Source organism: Epinephelus moara, chromosome 9, assembly GCF_006386435.1.
Source record: "Epinephelus moara isolate mb chromosome 9, YSFRI_EMoa_1.0, whole genome shotgun sequence".
In the NCBI taxonomy this organism is placed as follows: Eukaryota; Metazoa; Chordata; class Actinopteri; order Perciformes; family Serranidae; genus Epinephelus; species Epinephelus moara.
In genome coordinates, this window is record NC_065514.1 from 30,602,249 (window position 1) to 30,628,661 (window position 26,413).

General features: G+C 40.6%; 1 protein-coding gene across 1 annotated transcript in view; it reads left to right on the top strand.

Annotated features, from left to right (window-relative positions):
* The window catches only part of LOC126395706 (netrin receptor UNC5D-like), a 231,406-nt gene extending 211,380 nt beyond the window's left edge, over window positions 1-20,026 (top strand). Inside the window, exons 13-18 of the mRNA XM_050053364.1 lie at window positions 3,530-3,701; window positions 9,034-9,264; window positions 14,131-14,280; window positions 15,681-15,845; window positions 16,102-16,280; window positions 18,462-20,026. Coding sequence (XP_049909321.1) covers window positions 3,530-3,701; window positions 9,034-9,264; window positions 14,131-14,280; window positions 15,681-15,845; window positions 16,102-16,280; window positions 18,462-18,660 — 1,096 coding nt within the window. The 3' untranslated portion in view covers window positions 18,661-20,026. The remainder of the gene's footprint in view (window positions 1-3,529; window positions 3,702-9,033; window positions 9,265-14,130; window positions 14,281-15,680; window positions 15,846-16,101; window positions 16,281-18,461) is intronic.
* The last annotated feature ends 6,387 nt before the right edge of the window (window positions 20,027-26,413 follow it).

Consider the following 26,413-nt stretch of genomic DNA (forward strand, 5'->3'; position numbering starts at 1 on the left):
TTTAGCAAGGTAAGATCACTGTTTTAGTCAACAGGGCTTAGCTTTGTAGGGAGCATAGATAAGTTTCACTTTTATTTCAGTTTCCATCAGAAAGGGCTGTCTGTTTAGGAAGTACTGAGCATACGACTGAATCAATGACAATGAGGCTTGGATTACACTATACAAGGACTCATGGCTTCAGTTCATGAAAAATTTTCTCTGTTTTTGGATTCTTCATTCACTGTGGAGGCATGCAAGAAAAATGTTTCCTTAAAAAATTCAGCTAACAAGGAAGTGTAATTGATACACTCTTTTGGGGGGTGACATATTCTTTTAAAACTGCTTGTTTGACAAAATCATGTTATGTATGCCTTCTTTTTTTATCCAATGTAATTTTTAATTGTTCACTAGAATTATGTTCTTGTTTGGTTTGAGTGAGTTTAAGTAAAATATTAACTCTCTTATTAAGTCCCAGCACCAAATTTTACGGCTGTATTTGTGTTCAATTCTGACTCCATACTTCTATAAGAGCTTGAAAGACAAGACTGTCAAACACTAATGAGGCCTTGTCAAAATTATTATTTTTGATTGTGGTCTGACCAAAAAAAAAAGCAATGAATGTCATGCTGAATGCTGTTGTGTAAAAAAGTAAAAGGGGTGTGTTGTGTGTGCTCCACATATGAAACAAGACTTAACTAATAACCCCGATCTATTATCCAAAATTTAACCATCATCCTGGAGTGATTTTTCTTTGTTCTCATAACCACAATCAGAGATGCTAAATAACCATCTTTAATCTTTGCTCACAGGCAATCTGGCTAATTATCATAGTCTCAGCAGCAGGTAACCTTGGTTTTCTCTGAGCCTGGGGCTGATTAGCACAAAAGTGCAGCTGCAGGGCCACACTGCTGTCTCGATGTGTGAAATTATTTTTAGACAGCAGATCATAACCTCTTTTAATTTTTTAGTGTTGATTGGTAACAGTATAATGACGAAGTTTCGCACAGCACTCTGCCTGAGAAACTGTTAAACAAACAGGAAGCAAACAACCTAACAACAAGTGCTGCGGGGGAAGGCTACCGTCTCAGTACACACACACACACACACTCACACACACTCACACACTCATACATCACTACTCACCTTCCCACCTCCATCTTATTCATATAACAATAGTCATTTGTTTTATGGGTAATTGTTGCAGGAATGGAAGCTACTAGAAAATCTTGCTCCAGTAGCAGTGTTGTTTCTTGATTTGGAAGTTTCAGAATAGTTCTTATTGTTGAAAACTACTCAAGCAGGATAGCAAAGCACAAACAAAAAACAATTCATTCTCTCAATCAAGTAAAAATGTCAAACATTTGTTCCAGCTTCTCAAATTTGAGAATTTGCTGCTTTTCCCCATCTTGTATTACTGTAAACTTAATATCTTTGGGTTTTGGACTGCTGGTCTGACAAAACAAGACATCCATAGATGTAGCTGTAGATGTTTGGCTCCAGGAAATAGTGATGGACAATTGATTAACTTTAAGAGACTCATTGGACTGCTAGTGATCTCAGCTGACGTTACTGTCTTTCAGAGCCTGTAGCCGCCTGAGTTTTGAAGCTAGAGTGAAGATACTGAATAACACTCCAGAGTTAGGCCACAAAGGAAAAACTGGCATGTCCATATTCACAGAGCTCCATTGACCTCTCACCTCAAGATATCTGAATGAAAATGGGTTTTCTGGGTACCCACGAATCTCCTCTTTACAGACATGCACACTTTATGCTAATGCCATGCACTTGGGGGCTAAAACCATGCATTTTTTTGCATGCAGTCCAAATATGTTATTTTTGCCTATTGTATCTGAATATTTCGGCATACTGGGGTCCCTAAACAGTCTTGGAATTGCATAAATTGGATATGACTGGAAAGATGAAACTGTATGTGTAATGATATTAACCCCCAGATCAGCCATTTCAATGTAGTGAGATAATTTTTTGAAACTGACCGCACTGTATAAATGACCTATTGTGACCTCAAGGATAATCACAGCCTTATTAAACTTTACAGCCACAAACTAGAGACCTCAGGCATTCAGAGGATGGATGGCTGTGATAGGCTGAATGGAATTAAGGGGTTTCTCAGCAGTTTCCAAAACAGAAGTGCTCGCCAACCAATCACCGAAAAAATGACAGTTCTTACAAAAATGTTAACAGTTCTGAATACTAAATCACAGCATGAATTTTTCTGTGGTGTTCCTCAGGGTCTTGGTTCTTTAATGTGGCATTTTGCAGGGATTTTGACCATTTTATCAATTCTCATGTGGTGCTTGAATGCTTAAATTTACCACTAAATCTGTGTAACGAATGGTACCAACCCAAGAATTGCTGCAACAACTTATGTGACACAATTGAGCATGCGAATAACCATCATATGCATCCATCATAATGTTGCTCTAAACTATTAAAGTTTGAAGAGGCATCATACCAAAACACGATGTTTGTTACATATTTATGACTAGAAAATCTTTACATACAGTGCTGAGCTGCATTTCAAATTAATTCTCAGATTCTGTGCTTTCAGGTGATGTATACCACGTCTATGAGTGGCATATACTATTAACCTGCTATCTCCACCTATACATCCCCCACCCCCTTTAAAAAAAACACAAAAAATGGTTCTGTGGTGGGTCTCAGAGGGTTAAATCCCAAGTAATCAAAACAATTTATTGGGAAATAAATTAAAATTGCAATTAGATTGGAATTAGGACACAACTATTGACTTGGTTATCTCCGGAGTAAGGTGGTACAGTGTTTATGTGTCACCATGAGAAGTGGAACCTATAAAAACGATACTTCTAATGGTTAACTCATTCTCACTTTGTTGGTGTTTCCTGTATTTGTGTGCAAACGTGTGGGTCCATACTCAGTGTTCACATTTGTGATGCATCTGTGCCTTCGTGTCAGCGCCTGTCCCCGCTGCAGTTGTATTAATGATGTTGAGAAATATCCATGCTGCTCCTGTGACAACAGCACCGCTATCGTGTCCTGTATATGCGAGGTGTCCAGCCGGGCCAGCTGCATGACTGATGGTGGTCCCATTGATTGCTCTCAGTCTTCAGGGCTTCCAGCCAAGATTGGGCCCCTGGCCAAGAGCAGCTTGGCCCAGCTAATCTGTCACCAGGCTGGCCAGAGCAGGCTTCATAAGCTCCATCGACCCACGAAGCTTACACGCTGTGTGCTAAAGCCTGTCCTCCCTAGCCCCACTGTCCATTAGTCTTGGTGCTTTAATCTTCCTCTATCTGTGTGTCTGTGTGTCAGCTAGTCAGGGATTGATTCATTATGAGTGTCCAAGGATTTGAGTTTACTTTGTTCACAGTCAAGGGTCACACTCTGCTATCTGAATGCTTGTTTAAGCAGTGATTCATTAGTCTTCATTTTCATATCATCCTTAAACCTTTTTGCTGCATTTAAATACAGAAAAATAGGGCTTGATTTTATCCTAAATGCTATTTCAAGATGTGTTGTTTTAATATGTTCTTTTATTGTACCTCTCTATGTGCAGTACGGTGTCCGAGGATGGGCCAGAGATCTTCTTAAGTCCTGCAGTCACGTATGGCCCACCAGGCCTTGACCTGTCCTGTCCCATAGCCATGACAATAGCCCATTGTGCAGAGGTCGCTGCTGATAATTGGAACATCCGCTTAAAGAGACAAATGCAGGACAACAAGTGGGAGGTAAGCAATTTCTATTAAACTTCAGCAGCGGTTATCAGGTCCAGATTCTCTGCTGTAACATCAGTGCAGAATGTTAACAAGTGCAAACACACAACTTTCACCAGCGACTGGAATATCAAAACGATCTGATAAAACTGCTACCACTTACTTTGATGAAAATTTTCATCCTGCAGTGTAGTCATGCAAGCACGGAGCCGATTTCAGGGTTGCCAGCTCAGATTCGTCATTCTGTATAAAATTCAGCCTTTCAAGCTCTACCTCATGCTGTCATACATCCAAAAGAAATGTCAGACCAAATGCGAATGGCGGCTATTAGTCATTGAAGCATTCATTTCTTTTCCCAGTTTAATGATAATGGTATTTCAAAGCATTACTCCTTCATGAATCTGTGATTTCTGCCTTGCAGCTGTTCATAAAAATTACACAACAAGCGCAATTTATATTAGGAGGAGAAAAAACCCAGTTGTGTTTGTACATACTGCACACCCTGTATGCCTGTTTGTCTTTTGTTGTTTATCATATGGCAAAACCGTACAAGGAGATATGTATCATCTTAATTATATTTAAAAAATGTTGTTATACTGGGATCACTATGACTGGTTTAAGCTTTGATTCATGTGAACAGTAGAAAAAAAACATCCACTAAAAAGATTCAGCTACTATAGCATTATTATTTTCATCTTAATCAAATGGTGTCAAATGCTAACAAATCACTACTTCGTTGCAACAGTGAGTAAGTGAGTGAGGGAGTGAGTAAGGGTGAGAGGGAGGGAGTAAGGGAGGTAGTGAGGGAGTTGCAGTTAGGAATAAAACACTGTGACACACAGTAAAATGACCAAGCTCTATTTGCACCCAGCCCCCAGGAGTGAATTTGTGTTTCCTAAGGCTGACTCGACGCCGTACTTACGCCATAGGCTCTACATCAACATAGAGACTACGCTATAGCCAAAAATAGCATTTTATGTCTTGTGTGTGATTTATCCTTTGGGGATTTATACTTAAGCAATATCACACGAGAGGGAGTAATGTACTATATATCGTCAGCTGTGATTCGGTCATAGGCATGAGGCCGCAGGACCTCGAGTGTGATATTGCTTTTATAAAACAGTTCAACAACAGCTTAAACAGCAATGCTGAGTAAGGAAATGTTAACAAAAGGTGATGAAATAAATTATTTAAGTATGTTATTTAGCTCCGCAAAAAAAACCAGTTCCCCCAGTCTGTTGCCAGGCAACGCAGCACACACGCCAGGAACTCACAAGCTGCCAGGCAACGCAGCACACACGCCAGGAACTCACAAGCTACTTTGTATTTACATTGAGCTGCAGCTGTGTAACTTCGTCCAGTTCAGCTGATGAAACGTTGGCAAACCTGGATGTTGGCATGGCCGGATTCAGCTTCTTCGTCCTCTCCTGACAACCACTCATAATTTAATTCAAATGTAATTTTGAGGAAAATATCCATCTTCTTCAGTTTGCGTCAATGTAGCGAGTGTGACAGTTGGTTAATTAACGGTTGCATTTATATTTATAACACCTGTGAGCGGAGTGATTTTACTGTTACATGTCCCAGTGATGTTGTACTCTATATCAGCACTCGTGGAATGCCTCTCGTCCAATCAAATTACTCAGTCGGAACTAACTGTTGTGTAATTTGGGATTTATCCTGGCTTCATATTAGCAGAGGAAATCTCCACTCGTTACTAGGCTGACTTATACAATGTAAAATGCCCTAGGCTTGTGCTAATAATGTTAGCATCTTATATTTGTTTGACAAAAGTGTTAAGTATAAGACAGTTGTTTTGTCTGTGAACCTTGTGAGTTGCAATGCAGCCAAATTTTCTAATGTTATCTTTGTTAAATGTTGCTGTTGTCCCTGGCTTCATATGAGTAGAGAGAAGTCAGCTAGCCGCTAGGCTAATTTATACAATGAAAAATGCCTTAGGCTTGTACTAAAAACATTAACATGTTGTATTTGTGGGGAAAATGTGTCCAGATAAAGACAAGTGTTTGTCTGTGAATGCTGCGAGTTATAGTGAAGCGGGTTTGTGTACTTGTGTTTGAAATTGTCTCTATTAAACCATGTTTAATGTGTGTTTTGAATCAACTAAACTTTACAGCACATCACAGAAACCTCAGCCGCCGACTTGTGTTTTGGAAGTGTAACTGCAGAGTGACACAGACACACCACCGCACAAGTATAAATGCTCACAACAGCGTATTCGACGTGCGTAGGCTACGGCATAGGGTCTGCCGCAAGTATAAATCCCCTTTAAGATAGCGAGGGCATGACCCGCCCTACTCCGATTTACTCTGCCGCTGATTGTCTTACCCTGACATTCTTACCCTAACCCTAACCAATCTCACTCCTCTAACCTAAACCGAAGCAACCCAACCAACAAAGGCAAAGAATACTAGCCATTCAGAGCAAAGCCATTCAGCAAATTCACCCCCCAGGATGTGCGCTGGACTTTGAAGCCAATTAGAAAAGAGATGTCTGTAAATCAATGGGTAAACTTTATTGAGAGTCCAACCCCTTGCGAAATGACTTGTTTTGCTATTAGAATTTGATCCATTTGGTCAGATAACACTTCTGAAAGTCTAGTAGAGCTGCACGAATAAATCATTTCATCCTCATTCAAGTTCGCAGCGGGTTAGCCACTCGATCAGCGAAAGTCTCTTGTGAACTTGCTCTATAAACCCATTATGCGGAAGATGCAGGTAATTTTAAACCTGGGGAGTCTAATTTTTTTTAGCCTCATGCGCCACTGAGCAACTTTCATAGGAAAGAATGGGTCCCGCCTCCAACATTGTATTCAGTTCTCTTTATACATCCATGATTCTCAGGGGACTGGTACTAATTAGGGACCTCTGGTAATTTATAATAATTGCTGGAATCGTCTGTGATCTTAATCCCATGTGAATCTGCCATGTCCATAATTTGCCAAGTAAAAATTCAACTGCAAATTACTTACCATGTCTCACCAAACACAGAGGTCATGTGATAATATTAGTCAGTAATTTGAGATCATATTTAGGTGTTTTGTTTTCTCCGTGCCTCTTCTCTGTCTCTCTCTCTTTCTCAGGCAAGAATTGTGGAGGCTGCATTGGCAATTATGAGAAAAAAGTTTTACAGCATTTTGGGTGCAGGTGGCTCATCTTGCCACACAGCATGGAGACCTTTCACAGAAAGAACAAGTTTAAATCAGTCAGAGGAGTAAAATCTCAAAAGATAATAACATGTGACGCTGTGTGGCAAAATCAATTCTGTTTGTTTGATCCACATTTTTAAAAAAGAAAAAAAGATTTGAACACTAAACACAAATGTAGTGGTGCTGTGTAGTGTGTCTGTTACAAATGACTGTGCTCATCGTTTCCAGGGGATAATGTCAGTAAATTTGAGTAAAATACAGACTTCACGTATCCCCCGCCAATGCACCCAGTGAAACACTGACGTTGGGGGACAATTTCTAAATCACATGAGGTCCCATGTGAATAGGGCTTAAAATAGAGAAACGGTAGTAATTTATCCACAAGAGCTATTCATAAAAAGGTTCAACAGAAGAATGTTGTAGTTCAAATGATGTCCCTGAACTAGCTATTTTGCTGTGTGGAAAATGAAATTTGCAGACATATAGTCAGATTTTTTTTTAAACTGCTGAAATGTTTATGTATGTAGTCCAGTATGATACCACAGTGTGAGGTCAAAACAGATAAAGTGTGCTTTTTAAAATATTTAAGAATCCAGTATATTGCTGTCTCTGTGATAGCTGCTGTGAGATTTCTTTTCTCACATCAAGCGCTTTCAGTAAAATAACACCTCTGAAAAGTCCTTCAACTCTGTCCTGTAGAGCTACTTCACAGTCTCCCAGAGACTTGTTCAGACATCAGACTTCAATCCAAACACCCTCTATCCATATCTAAGATGCTCTTTTAATGTTTAACTAACCTCAACAAAAAGCTATGGGACCTCATCGAGGCAAAGCGACCCCAGTTTGCGTGACCTTGGAGGGCCTGTGGCTCTCTCCGCAGCCTGGTCCTTTCACTTCGTGTGACATTTACACAGACGTAATTTGCCAGTGGACGTGTTGCACAAAAGGGAGCTATCAAAAGACCCATCACCGATGGTAGCTATATGCCATCGGAAAGCAGAGAATAGGAGAGAGAGTCGGCTGAGAAGGAAGAGACAGACAGAGAGACGCAGACGGGTTCAGAGAAAGAGGGGGAGATGTTCTCCAAGAAAATGTAACGGCGTGACCCGTCTCTGTCACTGTGAAATAATGAGCCCTTTATCTCAGGAAGGATGCTTACTCAAAACCTAATCTCTGGAATTAGTAATATAATGGGAGATTGAGGTCTTTCTCCCCCTCCGTCTTTCTCTCCTTCCTTCTCCCTCGCTCTGTCTGCCTCTCAGTGCCATTCCCATTAAAGCTTGCACTTTTGTACTGCTAGAGTTTGACTCCATCATTTCTCCCCGGCTGCCTGGCGGGGATGAGCTATGTCATGGAGATCCTTCATGTCTGCTGCAGCGCTAATGGGGCAGGTTTAGGAAGCTGTGGGCCACTAAATTACCCTGCATTGCTTAATATGGCTCAGCCAGGCCATATGCAGAGGGGACCTGTGGGTCACAGTTATGTTTCAAAGGTGATTTAGGGAGGATTGAGCACGAGATGAGGAGCAATTGGCCATCGGATACAACTGCACCCCGCTAATCCGTTTTGTCAGTGTTACTGTATCCCCATCTGTTTAGTTGATGCGTCATTATTCATTTGGCCCTCGTTCAGCTTCGCACAGTTCCTGATCCTGAGTCTGTATGAGGGAAAGTTTCCAATTTACTGTCTGTGAAGTGCTGAAGTGCCTTAATAATATTCTTAAACAATACAGTCACCTCTTGGATTTTAAATGCTGAAGTCATGCCTCTTATGGACTGTTAAGTGACTGTTATTTTTCCCTTTTTTGTATTTTTCTACAGTTAATAAGCTAATAAATGGAATAATAGATCCTGCTAAATGAATCATATTAGCAATGAACAGTGTAGCTCCCATAAAACAGGTTGAATGGTCTTCAGCTTTCAGTTTGATGGTTATATTAAATCCTCTTTCTACCTCTGCAAACAAATTCTTGGCAGTAATTGAAATGTTAATAATCATAAATCTGTACGCTCAGCTCCACTGCGTGTAGGTCAGTGCTGAATCCTCAAAACCAAAAATCATCAGCGAGACAGCTTTCCATTATTGAGCTGTTCCCATGCTTAACCCTAAAAAGAAGTGTTAATGGCTCAGGATGTGTGCTTAATGCATCGCAACTAAATATGATGTTTCCTCCCTCTGAAGGAAGTGATGTCTGTGGACGAGGAGAGCACTTCCTGCTACTGTCTGCTGGACGCTCAGAGGTGCCACGTGCTGTTGGAGCATCCGGGCCGCTATGCCCTTGTGGGGGAGCCACTGAATCACCAGGCGGCCAAGCGGCTGAGGCTGGCTGTGTTTGGCAGTCCGGATACCAGCAACTCTCTGGGCTTCACCCTCAGGGTCTACTGTGTGGACGACACGCCCCATGCATTTCAGGTATGAGGGAAGAGAGAGGTAGCCTGGAAACCAGACATATCTGCAAGCTCATGTTTTATTTGCTCTGGCAGATGACCCCCTTCCCATTCAGACAGAAGGAAACAATGAAGAGCCACTGATGAGTCACTGTAATGAGAAAGTATATTTCTTACTTATAACTGAGTAGTTTGTCTTGTCAAAATTTCCAAAACATTAATTTCCTTTTGCTTCAGGCTACAGAGGTAATAGGTCATAACACACACTGTTGTATACAATAGAAGGAAAGCACAATTTTTTTTATTATATAAGAGGGAAGTAAAGAAAATTGATACTTATTATGCCCTGCCTCTATAAGACTATACTTAGACACAGTGGTGCTCTTAACTAAATGCTACTGCATGCGTACATGCTCACAATGGCAAGTCTGTCATTGCATTCACTTATGTCAACATTGTAGCACCATTGGTGTTAGCGTGCAAACGTTTGCCAGTTAGCAATAAAAACAAAGTACAACTGAGGCTGATGGGACTGTCATTAGTTTTGTGGTCAAAAACCAAAGTGTCAGACAAAGTGAAATTGAACATAATGTGACGATGGAGCTCAATTAACAGTTAAGGGATCATTTATATTGTTATCATTTCTCCATAGCAGAACATTAGTGTCTAAACTAGATTTCATGGCATTCCATCCAATGCCACGATTCCCTCAATTTCCCTCAAAACCAGAAATGTCAACCTCATGATGCCAGAGGATTGTCAGTGTCATTTGGATGCATCATCTGGTCATCATGAGCGTATGGCCAGAATTTTATAGCAGGCTTTAAGGGTTGGTGAGGAAAAGCTGTCACCCTATAGGTCACCTGCAAGCAGATCAACCAAATTACTTTGCAATAATAACCAGGTTTCCACCAGTCAATTCAATTCAATTTTATTTATAAAGCCCAGTATCACTAATCATCATCATTTGCCTGAGAGAGCTTTACAGCATACAAAATCTCTCTGTCCTTTGGACCCTCACTGCAGATAAGGAAAAACAAGAAACTGAAGATGGATCCCTCTTCCAAGATGGACAGACGTCCAATAGATGTCGCACAGTCAAGGGCATTTGCTCTGTGTATTCGTAACACAATATGTAGAATTAAAATACTTTGCAGTAAAATGTCAGAATTTGGACCAGAATCCATCAAAAACACTACTAAATAGTTTGGGGATTCAGTTACTCTTTAATAGTTCTTGAGATACTTCAGTTTGGAGCAAAGCGATGGACAGAATGTTTATGTCCAGTATTCTAATATGATATTAGAATGACACTAGTCCAGTCTGCAAGCACAACCACTATATATGCCTGCATACATCTCAAAAAATAATAGAGTGATGTCAAGTAAGTGCTCCATAACAACTGCTTTCTGTATAAAGTGTGAGCAGCTACAAGTGTAGGCTACCCAGGAGGATCACTGGTACCTGTGAGTGTGGATTGTGATAATGTGTCATATTTCTTTATTTGGCTATGTTTTGTCACTGCTGAACTTTGTCACCTTTAAAATTATATTGCAAGTTTCACGAAAAGCAGGCCATTAGTTTCCAGTAATCCTGCTTACAAATGAATTGAACTGAAAACAAAACCTCCTCTGTGGAAGTAAGTATATAAGAAATTTAAATTGCAGGGGTTTGGTGGTTGTGGCTGATGGTTTTGCCTGGGAGAATTGCTGTCTGGGTTTCTTTGTGCTCCACTGAAGATCTGCCTGTTCAGTAACATTGCCACTGGGAGATGCTTGATGACTAGGAGACAAAGAGGGACTTTTAATTACAAAGACAACAGATGCTCCAAGGTTGCTTCTCTGCCCTTAATTTGCGTAATTTAATTTGCTCTCTGTTAATTAAATGTGTTTCAGCATTGCATTCCATGTGACAAGTATTTGAACACGTTAAAATGAGACACATTCTCAGATGCTGCACCAGTTCGTCACACTGTGCTCCTGAATGGTGCTTTGTGGAAAGTTTGCCCTCCTGCTCGCAGTGTGGGCACTGAAAACACAAACACACTTAGTTCTGTTGAAGTGTTCTGAAGCCAAAATATACTTTTCTTGAGAGTAATTTGTCTCCTATCTTCATAAACACACACAACTTTTCTGAACAGTGCTGATAGTTATCCTGTATTGCCACCAGCCTTACTTCACTTTCAGCTTCATTCAAGAGGTAGAACTGCATGTAAACTGAAAGAAACTGGATGTAGGCACCAAAAGCCGGTTCGCCCCACCTCTCCATCAGTCAGACATGGTTATTTGTTCATTTGTTCTTTTTTTTTTGTTGTTGTTGTTGGCTTTTGTTTGTGCTTCATACGACAATTAATTTCCCCTGTGAGCTTGAAGCAGGAATTGATCAGGTTCAAGACAAGCCCTTCTCCCCCTCTCTGTGCCGTGTGACTGAGAGAAACAACACCATACATACCGGACTCACCCCTCCCAATCCCAAGACACAGATAATGTAAACACAAGCATGCAAGTACATACCAACACATGCACACAGATGTTATTGTTCTCCATAGATTAAGAAAAATCACAATACCTCAAGACAGGAAGGAAAGAAAACATAATATTGACAAAAGACTTTTGTTGAGATTTTTTCTCTGTTTATGTCTTGTCTTTGTGAACAACCAACATGTTTGACTAACAACTTTATCTCCCTGTTTGGCTCTAGCCGTGTCGGTTTGTCACCCATGCAGTGTGTCGGTTTCATCCAGTTTGTGTTGTGAGAAACAGTGGCTCATGGGGGCTGCTCCTGAGCTCAATGGGATATTTCACCCCAAATCACAAAATATGTATTTTCCCTCTAACCTGCAGTTCTATTTAGCAATTAAGATTGCTTTGGTGTGAGTTGACGAGATGTCTGCCTTCTCTCCAATGCCGTGGAACTATGGCACAAGGCTTGTGGTGCTTAAAGCGCCAAAAAAACTCAACAGTAATGTCTCTCTCCAGAAATCATGACTTGTTTACTCAAGATAATCCACAGACCTTGTTGTGAGCAGTTTCATGAAAGAACTATTTTCTTTCAACCAAACTAAACTAAACCCGCTAATCATATCACCGTGCAGAAAGAAGTGTACATATACTGCTAGCCAGTCCCTCCTGGTTTGGGCAGGCTGTGTTTGTGATTGTTGCAGCCTAAAATGTTTGATTTCATGGCAGTATGTCTTTAAAAAATTATGATGCATGTTGAAGTGTTTATAGTCTTTTTTTTTTTCTTTTTTCTTTTTTTTTTTTATTTATTTATTTATTTTTTCAAAACAAAATTTGCAGGGGGAAGTGAAAACCGCAAATCCTTTTGTGATGCCTCAGATTCGGAAAGCATTATTATGAGCATTCAGTGTTTCCCACAGAATTATTTGTGATGGTGAGGGTTGGGGGGGGCAGCAACAGCTGATCGCAACCTACCTGTGAGAGGCTCTCCTGCTGCTCTCCCTGCCTGAAAAGCACAAGCTAACACAGCACAATGTGATCTTATCACTACCTGTCATATTTTGCCACTTGGGCAGAAGCCCCACATCCGACACTGAGCTGTTAATCTACACAGACACTGAAATGGCTAGACACTGTCATTAAACCTGTAAATAACCGCTGGGCAACGTAAGCCAAGTGATGCTAACAGTTAACCCTGTCACTGTTTGTGTGTGATTCAGAGTTCTGATCCCACAGCAGTAGTCTCATGATAAACGGAGAGAGAGAGGGAGAGAGAGAGAGAGAGAGAGAGAGAGGGGCTGAGCAAATCAATACACTGTGCACAGCTCTACAGTGAAATGAGATTTTACCTATTTTGATTACTCAAATCGAGTACAAGGTGTAGTTTAGTAGAAAGAAATTAGTATATTAGTAATAGTATAATAGTTAGAGTTTTTCAAATGTATTTTTTGGCACCTTGAGCAACTCAGCCCTCTTAACTACAGGTAAGAGGAAAAATGTGCATTATTGATTTGGGGGTGAACTGTCCCTTTAACCATCAGGGGCCAATTAGTCTATTTTTAGCTGAATTTATTTTTCTGATTTAATGGTCACAGCGTTACTCCTAATGTGGAGCACCAACAGATTAAAGTCTTCCAGGGCGCACACAACCTAAAACCCAATAAAAAGCCATTACTTAAACCTGTGTATTTGTTTCAGCTTTGTTGTCTTACTTTGGGCATTCATTTGTGTTGTGTGGGTTTTTCCCATTTTATTTTTTGGAATTTTGTTTCATGAACAGCCAGGTAATGAAGGCTGCATCTAACAATTATTTTCATCATCAATCAGTCTGCTTTTTCCTTTTCTAAATTAATCAGTTAAGTCATTTGCTCAGTGCATGATTGTGTGTGTGTGAGTGGGTGAATAAGAGGCACAACATTACAAAGTTCTTTGTGCGTCAAGATAGAAAAGTGCTATAGAAATGCAGTCCATAAACTGAATTATTATGTACTTAATAATGACCCATCACAGTTTCCTAAGGTGACCTCTCAGCATGCTTGCTTATCCAACCAACAGTCAGTTTACTGACACAAAAGATGTAGAATGCTCAAATTAATGGGTGAAGCTTGGCTTGTTCTAAAAAAGTACTTGACAGTTGTTTTGATTGATCAATTGTTTGAGCTCTTTTCAATTTGTCTTTTTTTTTTTTTTTTATTCAACTCTTCACCGGAGATAAACCAGGCTGAGATTTGTCTGTGCGTGTTTCCTGTGTGAGGACATAAATAAATATCAACAGAAACCTTTTGTTGTACCTGAAAAGCTGTGTGCTGTACCCGAGGCCTGGCTTGATACACCGAGTCTGTCAACCATATAAAATATCTACCTTTTCTTCTCCACTTCCCTTACCCCCGGCCCACCCCCTGAAAAAAACAACCCATACCTTTCCTTATCAGGAGGTGGCAGTGGGCGAGCGCAGCAGGGGCGGGCGGCTGCTGGAGGAGCCTAAAATGATGCTGTTCCGGGGCAACACTTTCAGCCTCCAGGTGTCCATCCAGGACGTCCCACAGTTACTCTGGAGCATCAAGCCTTTCACCACCTGCCAGGTAGGCAGTTTACAGCTGTGACTTGGTGTCATTTAGCGCAAAGGAATTCAAGCAGCCAGCAAGTTTACTGTATGTGCATCTTACTTACTCACTAATGTATACCGAGTTCCGCTTTCTCAGGGTCACAGAGGGACGCTGTGCACCTTCATCTTCTCAGCATCCTCTGTTCCTCTATTAGAACTCTCTCCTCTACCAGTTTTCTCACTTGGTCACATCAAAGCCAAAGGACAGCAGCAAGGGCACAGCAGGAGATCACTAAAGCGAGCTATCTCACCCACACACACACCCTTACAAAATTAATTATGACCGCCAGGCAGGCACACACACAATACACACACACACACATACACACTCACACATCTCCCAGTTATCTTCCTGGGGGTCTACATGCTGCATGTTCTGCTCTGCCCTGTGATGTTTATCCCACCAGTGACATCCTATTAGTAGAATTAGCCCACCATAGTACATCCAGAATACCAACAAGGTATTCTTGGAGAGGGGAGAGCTGCTGTGTGAGGGTCCTACGGGGAAGATGACTGTAGACCTTCATTCAGAACACTACTCTTGTCTAAAGGAGGCTTTTACAAGTAGCCATCCTCCTGTCTGATGGATGTGAAGAGAGGATGATTCATCCGTAAAACAGTGTTTTTGACCTGTTCTCACTGCGCCACTGTCTGGGTCACACAGTAGTTAGTAATGGAAGTTGAAATTGGCCTTTTAGATCCCATTTACTCTGAAACTCTGTTACTTTTGGTTTTTCAGCTGCCACTTTTCTGGGGAAATGCAGTGCAAACTGGGTAAATTAAGGCATCTCTGTCCTAATTCCATGATGACATGACATGATTACAGTTCCTGATCTAACAGATTGGCATTTGCAAGCATATTCAAGGCATATAATCAGAATTAGGAAAAGAAAACATAACAAGCCAACTAAGTGCAAAAAAAAAAAAAAAAAAAGGCCTGGAAAGTCTGAATTTAATGATGTGGCCTGTGCGTTTAGTAAAAAAAAATCTAGCCGCACTGTTGGTTATATGCAAAAGTTGAACAAAGTACGGTAACTTGATTATTTCTACCAGGCAACAGTAAGAAACACAATGTATAATTTATTACATTTTTCTGCACTAATGACTTCAGCTCCCTCAGATGCTAACGGGATACATTTTCATCCCTCGGGCTCTAAATGCCTGTTGGTGCTCTGTCTAACGGGTAAACCGCTTGATTAGGTAACATCATTGATTGTCTAAAGAGGCCACTCATTGAGTCCTAATTAATCATGTAAACAGCAAAGTGGGTGACAAAGCAGGACTCAAATAACTAACATCTTTGACTTAATGAGTTTGTTGTCCCCTCTGCCTAATCCTTTCCTCCCTGACCGCTGTCCGTCTGTCCCCACTCCACAGGAGTTCTCCTTTTCTCAGGTGTGGGCCAGTAACCAGCGTCCCCTGCAGTGTGCCTTCTCTTTGGAGCGATACAGCCACTCCTCCTCTCAGCTCTCCTGCAAGATCGGCATCCGACAGGTCAAAGGCGAGGAGCAGATACTCCAGGTCTATACATCTGTGGTGGAGGTGAGTGGCACTCGTGGAAACAGTGTCCTCGGCGCGCGGGCCAGTCAAGCGGCTTGTTAATAGGTTCTTTTATTACACTGAATAACTCTTGATTTGATTTAAGGGCTTGCTTAATGAGCCTCTCAGGGAGCTTTTCATGTATAGATTGCAAATTGTCTTGATAAGTCTTTGTCCTTGTCTTCATATTGAGAATTCCAGCTGCAGTATCAAAATCACCCTGACACCTCTTTCTTTTCTGATTTTTGCTTGCTACTAGAATGAAAAGGGAGTGGTTCCCTTTTTCACACAGTCAGACTGTACCATCACCTCTCAGACAGGGTCAAGGGCCTTTAAAATCCCCCTGTCCATCCGTCAGCGGATCAGCGCCACCTTTGACACGGCTAACGCCAAGGGGAAGGACTGGCAGCTCTTGGCTCAAAAGCTCCACATAGACAGGTACCAGATGTTAAAGCGCGCTAAACCTGCATTCAGTGTCTCATTCTTTAAAGTACGCAGTTGTCATTTACCTCTTGCTGAGTCATGCATGTCTTACACAAGCTTAGGTATATGCATCATATATATGAATAGCTTTGTTCAGGTGTTATTACGGATCGATGAAAGGAAAGCAGGAATGCTGCATGTTCAGGTCTCTCCTCTGTGTAAACGTTGTTCCCACTTTGAATACTATTTTTAATCTGGAATTTAGGCACCGTGTCAGCCCTAATCTCCCATCACCAACCAGCCTTCAGTTACACGCCACACTGCTGATTTCATTATAGATCTAGAAACACATGCACACAGAGAGAGAGAGGGAGAGAGAAGGAGAGAGAAGGAGAGAGAGAATGAGAGGGAGCGGGGAGAGATGTAAGGGCCAACTTTAGCACAGTCAGAATAACTGGAGAGAAGATGCCGTGTTTTGCAGTAATAAGATGGAAGGTCTGAGACCGCTGTCAGGCCAGCCTCTGGCAAGAATATGTGTTCATGTTGGCACTCTTCATTAGCAGCATCTCTGCATGTGCTCCATCCTTCAACCCCCTGCTAAACTTTCCAGAGGTTGTGCCAGGTCAGTATTTGCGTAGGCTGCGGAGGATTTTAGTTGCGTGGAATGGGGTGATCTCTATTTGTGCTTCAGAAGACAAGTCAATAATCAAGAGCTTATAGCCATGAAGACTCTTAGATCTGTGCAGTCAGCTCCATCGTGCACTTGAGGAAAAAAAGTACTGAAAGTGAGTATTCTGTCTTTCTTGCCAGTTGGAGAAACATGAGAGGGAAACGTTAAGTAAGAAACTGTGACAGAAACTATGTAATTAAGGAATTTCACTTAAACCAAGTCTGAAAACAAACAGCTGTGACCGAGGAATGGGGAAAGGATTTCAGAGCTTTTTCAACCCAGTCGAACACACCAAGAAGCATGTAATGGGAATGTGTCTACCTAGTTAAGCAGATTTCTGTAATTGTTTCTCTGTATGTGTGGGAGCATCATCATACTAAGGAGGGAAAGTGGGATTGAAAGGAGAAGAGGGTAGAAGGCAACAAAGGAAATCCCATTGTAATGAAACAGTGCACTCTGTTGGATAGGCATTATAACAACAGCATGGGGAGGAAATCAATATCAGTGAAATGTTGCTTGGAGCTTGTTTTTTTTATGCAGTAAACCATGTGTTCATAATTAAATTTCACTGTACCCATACTTTTGTTGACCTCAGACAAATCAGTTTACTTTTGACTTTTACTGACTGACTAATGGTCAAATATCTGTGTGGCAAGACAAGAAGTAAAATATTTTAAAAAGAAACCAAAATGTGCCTGTTTTTGCCATTTACAGGCTCAGTGTCTGACAACATTATGGAACAGATCCCTATAGAGATAGACCTTTTTGTTAAAGAGCAACGTCCTTCTTTTAAGTTACATTGCAGCCTGTTTCGCCGCTGCTGGCCACAGGGGCCACACTCAATACTGGACCAGTTTCAGAAATTGATGTTCCCATTAGTCATTGAGGCACAACAACTTGAGAAAATAGGGTCCAGGGTGAAACTTACCAAACTTACCCTTTAAAGGGGCACTCCACCAGTTTTGTGCATGGCGTTCGGCTTTCTCGACACGAGGGGAAGGTCACGACTCAGCCCTTGAAAACAGTAGTATGTTTTCTGTTGCTCTTCTGATAAAAAAAAATCAATAATCCTGATGATGTCATAGTGATGTCATCAGGGTTGTCTGGGCTTTGGCTTGAGACTTGAAATTTTTAAACAGAAAGCTTACATGACAAGTTTCGGTTAGTGGAGTCTGGAAGAAGTGTTTCTTCAGCAGGCAGGAAATGTCTAATGAAAGATGCTATTGACTTGTATTAAGGGAAATGTAGGATCTAGTGTTTCTGGAGTTTCACACATGCTAGGGACTAAAAGTCAGGACAGTTTGGCCTTGGCCGGTTTAATGTTGCACATTAGTTTTTTTAATCTGTCTCTTGTGATTGTATTGAAGTGCAATATTACCTTTTAAAATGTCTTTGCATTGGCCTTCTCAGCATAATTAGTTCATTGCTGAACTGCTATTAACTGGCACTCTCACTTGTTCTCAGCAATTACACCTCTCCATGTGATCCCCACTCTAATATAATATTCAATTTTCCTTGGCCTGTAGGAACCTGTGCTACTTTGCATGTCAGGAGAGCCCATCGTCAGTGATTCTGAGTTTGTGGGAGGCACAGCACCAGGACACAGGGGACCTGGACTCTCTGGCCAGTGCCCTCGAAGAAATCGGTAAGGTCCAGTCCCCCAGGACCGCCACTCTTGGCTGCAACAGAGAAGAACGGGACTCAGAATTCACTAAACTTGGGTAGGGCGGGTCTACAACAGATCAAAATAATGATGAACCTTTACTGCATGAACACTGATGATCAGGTGTACTAGCTAACCTATGATGAGGAGGATGAGGAGGCGCAAAGAGGACAGCAGGGAAGCTCAGTTTTGGACTGTTACTAAAGGAACACCTCTGCTAAACCAAATAGCACATACAGACAGACGGGAATCAAGGAACAACCAAGAGAGAGAGGAGGAAATGAATGGGGAAGTGTCTGTGTTACTGAGAAGCACTGACAGGACATTTTAGAAAGGGATGTAAGAATCCCACACCCATTTTTGATTGAGAAATGTCAACTCCTGACAGGTTTGATAACCTGTATTCAAGGATTATGGATATCTGTGTGAGGAGGACTCTCCGTGTAGGATGGAGTGCGTTTTAGACAGACTGCCAGTCAGGCTGGTGTTGTGACCTTCCCAGGATTGGATGTGCTGGCACTTGCCCTCAAACAGTCTTCTGGGCTGTCAAAATGTTTAGTGTAATGTCATTATGTTGTCATTCATTTTCCAAGATCTATTAACGCTCCTTTTTCTTTTCTGCAGCGTGTCTCTAATGTTAGTGCTGGAGTTAAAGGAGAAAACCGAGGGAATATTGGATATTAATTTTGTCAGAACTTTGGTCGGAGACACTGTTTAGCATTTAAAAGGATGTGATGTCCACATGCTAAAAGATGTAAGGCTGTATTAGAGATGACTCTTTGGATCACATGGAAAATAATCATTTTTAAACATCCACATGTAAAACACTTTCAACCCTACTTGCAGAACACGCTGTCAAAGCAAAGGCTGCAGAAGAGGGTAAGTTACCCCACTGATAATTTTCTGCTTATTTTGGAGGAAAATAAATGTCTCTCTGTGTGATAAGTGATTTCATACCAGACAGATAGTGGGAACATTACATACACTGCAAAGTGCTGGCGTTGGTTAACTGGTGTGTTCTTTCAAGACCCTCGCTCTGGGACTTCTTTTTTATTTTTTTGACTTTTGAATTTTAAATTTTGATTTTTGAAGTGTGGCTTGATTTGAGCTGCCCTTTTTTGGGTCATCTGGATCACTCTTGGATATCATTATTTGGAGACAAGTAGCCAACTCTCATTCCCACTCCTCTGTCTTCTCTTCCCCTGGCAGAGTTGCTCCACCTGCCCCTAAACATGATAAAGTGATTTCGTGTTGAACTCTGTGTTGGCTCTCTCTTTTCACCTACTTAATGAATTCAGTTCTTGAAAGGGCCTGACGGCACAACATACTGTGCGGTGGAGGAATCAGCTTCTGTGAACCTTTAAAACTTATGTTCAGCAAAGAGATGAAACATTTAGATACAAAATCAAATGTTCAGAAAGAAATTTAAGAACGACCGAAGCACTCTGCTGCTATTTTACCATGTTGATATTGCATTGTTTAGCTTTTTTAAACTGCACCAAAAGCCAAGTCACAAGGTGGTCACCTGTGAAAGAGGCTTCTTGTCAGTTCAAAATCTTAGTATCTGATTAAATTAGTGGCCTTTTTTAAAAAAAACTGTGAAGTTAGTGAAATAAGCATTCATCAAGAGTTAGATGAGAAGATGGATACCACTGTTTGTCTACAGTAGATATGAAGCTACAGCCAGGAGTTAGCTCAGCTTAGCATTAGTGCTGGAAGCAGGGGGAAACAGCTAGTCAGGTGTTGGTTCTATTAAAGGAGCAGTGTGCAGGATTCTTAGGATTTAGCATCACCTCAGCGGTGGTGACTGCAAATTGCAACCAGCTGACACTTCTCCCATGTGCCAGGCATGAGCTCCCAGTTACGTATCCTTCAGTATTTATTATTCAGCAGGTATTTACTGGGAGCCGAATTATCTGGAGAGGTCTCCTCCTCTCCAAACAAACAGACCCGGTGATCTAAACCGACAAAAACATTAAATAAAGCAGGTTTACGTTAAAAATCAGTGTTCACGTTGTTGGTTCACAGAAGAGCTGCTAATTACAATGGCCAATGCGAAAACATGAATCGCCCTAAGATAAAAACAACAGTTAGCAGTTTAACGTGGGTTAGGTGTAGTAGAGCTTTGATTCTCTGTGGCCCACTGGGTGTGGGCCAGGGCAGGCTGTAATTTCTGAAAAATACACCCATTTTGATTTGGGTCAGGTTCTCTTCAATTTTCTGTTATGTGTTTGTTTGTTTGTTCTGCAGTTTTGTTGTTGTTTTGTATTTTATTCTTAAAATGCAAAGCTTATATTCTGTGTTATGTCAGGTATCACGTATGGGCAGTGTCGTCATCAACCCATCCAGACCCCGCCTCTCGTTAATGAGGAAAAATGTTATACAATCTTTATTTAAGTTTACTTATGACAGTTGTTCGACTGTGCTGCCCTTTCAGTGAGAGAAGGCACATGTCAGAGATGGTGTCACAAATGTCTGTTCCCACACTGAAGAGACTTTAGTTGACTTCAGCTTGTAATAAATGTTTTAATATTTAAAAATTAAACATTACAGGGAGATTTCTGGTTTTTAATCAGGCTTGGGCCCAAAAACTGCTGCCCTGGCTTGGGCTCGTGTCAGTTTTGACAGAAAATTCCCTGTAGGGTCAGACCCGATCACAGCTCTAATGCGTAGGACTGTTTCTTGGTTGGGTGCATTGACTTTCCCCTGTTTCCAGTCTTTATGCCAAGCTAAGCTAAGCAGACAGATTTGAGAGTGGTATCATCTTCTCTTCGAACTTTTTGCAAGGAAATGAATAAGATCATTTCCCAAAATGGCAAAGAATACCTTTAATTTGATAAAACTCCCAGTTTTATTTTCGAACTCCCAAAGAAGGATGCAGATTCAAGCGTGCTCATGCTGGCTCTACAGTGGAAAAGAAAATTCCTCTTGATTTATGTATTTATGGAAATATTCTGAGATATCTAACTACAGAGATATGTATGTCCTTCAATAGTCTGAGGTCCTGATAATCTGTTTTCACTGAACCGTAACTGCCAAATGATCAAACTGGAAATAATGCAAACATGTAGTCTATCTGCAAGCCATCTATATGGATCAGAGAACACCACATGTGCAGACAAACTTCTATGAGGAGGGACTGATTCTTCACTATCAGCTGAAAAGGTCACTGCATAAAAAGGCCAAAGCTTGGAATACATTTAAACCTGGAAGAAACTGACTCACATGGAGGCCACTTAAAGCACTGACTCAGACAGCAGGATCTAATGCATGTAAGATACAGGAAACAGTCCATTCTTTGTATTTAAAAATACACCAGTGATTTTAATTTTTTTATGCATTAAAGCTTAATTTTCTGCTGATTGACTAATAGATGAATAACCTAATCATTACAGCTCTATTAGTAACCATATAAGTGACAGTCCAACCTTCAGGGTCTCTACTTTACAGTGCAGTAGTTTTTAATTTGTCTCAGTCAGACAGACAATCCAAGATTATTGTTATCACTATCCTGACTGAAGACAAGCCTCACAGTAATCTAATGTAACCTCTTGATGCTAGTGGTATCTGTCTTTAGCATAGCTGCTTAACTAGCTTTAGCAGTAGTGGAGTCGGTTATTCTCATGCACTGTTCGTACGTATACCTACAAAAAGTAATGCACCAGAGTTTGTATATAACCCAAATAATCTTGAGCCAGTAACTCATAATGGTGAAGGTTGGGATCACGTGACCCAATGCGCTGTGAGGAGTAAAGCAGTAAACAATATAAGAGTGAAAATGTGTGTCGAAGGCAGGTTGGGGTGGTGGAATAGTCAAACCAACACAGGACTTTCCCCCAGGAGACTGGTGTTTGTATCCCATGTAAAACCAAGTATACCTTGAGGTAATTTAAGGTGTGTTGTCACAGACCATGAGTCTTCTCCAAAACTTAACCTTCTTAACTTTATTTTCCTAAACCTAACTTTAATAACTTTGCTTTCCTTTCCCTAAACCTAACTTAAGTGAGTTTACTTCCCTAAACCTAACCTCAGTAACTTTACTTTCCTACACCTAACCCACGGAGTTTTACTTCCGTGTAACTTTATATTAAGCATGTAACATGACAATGCCCAACCATGATTCTTTTCCTAAACCAAACCTAACCGTTCATGGGGCACTAATTCATAAGATGCCACATGAACCACTGTACAAGGATACGTTGACCAGAGTGCTTGGCCTCTGGGCTATAAGAGCTATCTAGCATACTGTCAGCTGCTTAAAGCAACTTTTGATTGACTGAAATCCTGTTTTTAATTACTCTTATAAGCACTGAAATTATTCAGATTGGTTTGTCCTCGTCTAATCAGATGAACTATAGAGTTTCATGAGTAGAATAATTGTTGAGATTTTCCAAGTATAAACCACATTAATATGGACCCTTTGTAATGTAAGTGAGCCTCCAGATTTAAAGGAAATTCCACATTTTGAAGTGATTTGTCAAAGTTACATGAAACTAATGACACTTATGCTGTGACCACACTCTTATCCTGTTACTCCCATACTTAATACTACGTTGACTCTTTTATTGCAGTTGGATTATTCAAATACTTGTTTCTTCCTTCTGGGATCAACATCTTCTTTCCAGTAACATATGGTCATGGATTTTCTGCTAACTTCCAGCATGCTGACAACTGTGGATGAATGTCTCCCATAGTGCCACCTGGAAGAGCAATCTTACCTGTTCAAAGCTGGGACCTCCTGCAGAGCTGCAGCGTTGGTTAATGGCGACAAACGTGCTCTTCTTGGAAAAAAGATTATTTCTATAGCCGCTCTCAAAAGAGGAAAGAATCATTCGATTTGAGAGACCGTTTCCTGAGCTATTACCCACAACATGTCCCACTGATGTATCATCACTGTAAGAGCTGACTCCTCCAGAATCAGGAGTTGACCTTTCTGCTGAAGCACAGAAAATGTCCCACATCCTCCAGGAGGCCCTGTGTGATAAATCATTTATGGTAAACTCAGATTCTATCCACTTTTTTTCATCGTATTTACAGATGTATCACAGCTTGGGATGGGATCAGTCAGATCTCCTTGGATCAAAGGAAACAGGATGTGACACTCCATTCCAGCTGTGTAGAGAGACCTTTTAGTGCAGGTACTAGAGTCACAAAAAAGCCAGCAGAAGCATAAAGAGAGGACAGTAGGGTACACAAAAAATGTATATATGTAGGCAGCAGTTCCTCCATCCTGTACATTTCAGGAAAATATCAAGACTTCACCAACAACTTAAAAAATACTGGAATTATTCCATTACACAGCCAGCTTGAAAAAGGAAATTTGTCCTGACAACCACCCTGTTCCAAAGCTGATGGTCTACTGAGCAACCAAGCTACTAGTTGTATTTAAAGAACTGGACCGTGAGACTTGATGGAAATGTTGTCCTGTAGAGAAGGGACACAGCCAAGGCGCACCACATTATTACATTAGGAGACCTTTTTACACATCATTACTTTAGTCATCTCTGCACGTCTGAGTGTGATCAGTGTAACACTTAACTCCCTAATTTTCAGTGATTTCCAGTCAGGGACGGAACCACACCTCGCTATGCAGATCTATAACAGACGGTGACAACGTTCTGATTTATGCCACCTCGTAAAAATTTTATGGACGCTGCTGGAGTGAAGATTACTTTGTATCTGGAAATCTTTTTGGCAGAGGGCCTTAACACTTCACTGGAATTGACTTTTTTGTCTCAAGGCTTGGACAACAAGGTGTTATGCTGCCAAATCTCACTTCAGTTTTTTGTTCCCAATGCATCGAATCAAAACCTCACACACCTACCTTGAGTTTTTTTTTAAATCCAGATTTTTTTCACCTACTTTGCTGTATCAAGCTCCCCCATCTGTCATATACAAACATGGACATAATAAAATACATGCAAAATTAAAAAGAAAACAGATAAGCTTTATATGTGTTGTGCACCGTAAAAAAAATCACACAGTTTTCTAACTAATTGTGCCTCTCCATGTGGGTTCGGTGTCATCTGAGAGTCTGACCAGAATGTCTTTTTATTCTCACCATATCAAAGAAACTAGTATGTTAATATGCAAGCTGTATTGTTCATTGCCATGCACAGTACCCACCTTGTATACACTGCAGAGGTGTTTCCTGAGAATGCTGAAGCATTTAAACCTGTTATCGCCGATGCCAGGAACTTACAGCGACGACAAGCTGACTAAAAACGATCTGACCATCTGTCACCTGAGGACGCTCAGTGTGTCCGTCAGTGTCCTTTACATAAACTCGATGACTCAGAGAGCGTGTGCGTGTGAGTGTGAGTGCGTGGAGGAAAGTTGTGTGTAACTTTTAAAAAGCTGTATTATGTGTCCTTGGAAAATCCAGCCTACAGTTAGTGCTACTATTTCAGCTTATTCAGAAGTGTGATGTAATGTGTTTTTCTCACAGCCTACTATCTTAAGATCTGCATTGCTTTGGAGAAAATAGAAAACAATGCTAACTTGAGTAAAAGTATATCAATTCATCAAATGTGGTGAAAGTTTAATTCAAAACTTTATTACTTTTTTTTTGGTTGTTGTTTATATTTCTCTGCTTTTCTTTCCAGGACAAAATCTACTGCCTTTTAAATCTTATTCTCATATCACTCTATTTATCAGATGAAACTGCTGGAAATGTCAAAAAAATATATTATTTTATTCTTCAAATGTTATGTATCCAGTGCAATGCATTTATATATGTTTGATTTGAAACATCTCAATACATTCTCTGTACTCAAGATTTGATTTGCGTGCTATAAGAATGTTTATGTTAAAGGTGAAAGGTGTGACAGTCATACTGCTTATCACCAGTGATGTTCCCTTATGGCCAAGTTCTTCTTTTTTTTCTTTTACTTTTTCAAAGATTTGCAATTTTGAAACTGTATATACTGTATTGTGTTGAAATAAATATGCAGTGAAAGCAGAGGATTCCTTGTTTATCTGTGATTTATAGATAAAGTGAGAAATGGGTGTAACAGGGCTTGGTTTTCACTAATTCTGGCCAGCTTTTGGGGAAAGAGACTTAAACTTCCTCTAACATGTATTTTATGAAAGGACCGCTCACAGTTTCATAAAGTTCCATGTTGAAGATTTTAGTTCTTAAATGTACTGAGGCATTTATTGACTAAGGAACAAGACTAAGAGTCTAAAGCTATGTTAAAGCAGCTCTGTGAGACTGTGCTTCATAACACACAATACTTGATCATACTGCAGATCTATGAGCACTCAAACTCAAATAAAAAGACATATTTTATATGTTTCTATATTTCTATTGGCTTCTAGCAGGAAAAACAATGTCCAAATGATTTTCTTTTGGAGTTACAATCTTTAAAGGAACAGTTCACCCCCAAAAAATATTGTTCGGTCACATTGTAACCTTTGTTCTCTGAGTGAGGGGATTATCTCCCCACCCAGTAGTTATTACTGTGGGAATTATCCCCATCTGGGGTAATCGACGTGAAAAATGAATAATCTTTGGGTGGGGAGATAAATTGTTACGTTAGAGAAATATATTTATCTCTTGCCTGTAGTGCTATTCATCACTTAAGATTGTTTTGGTGTAAGTTGTCGAGTGTTCAGCCGTAGAGATGTCTGCCTTCTCTCCAATGCAATGGAACTAGATGGCACTGGTCTTGTGGTGCTCAAAGTGCCACAAAAAATAAATTAATAAATAAATAAAATTAAAAACTTAACAGCAATATCGCTTTACCTTGTTGTGAGCAGTTTCATGTAGAAACTATTTTTCTACCAGATTACACCCACCAACATATTACCACA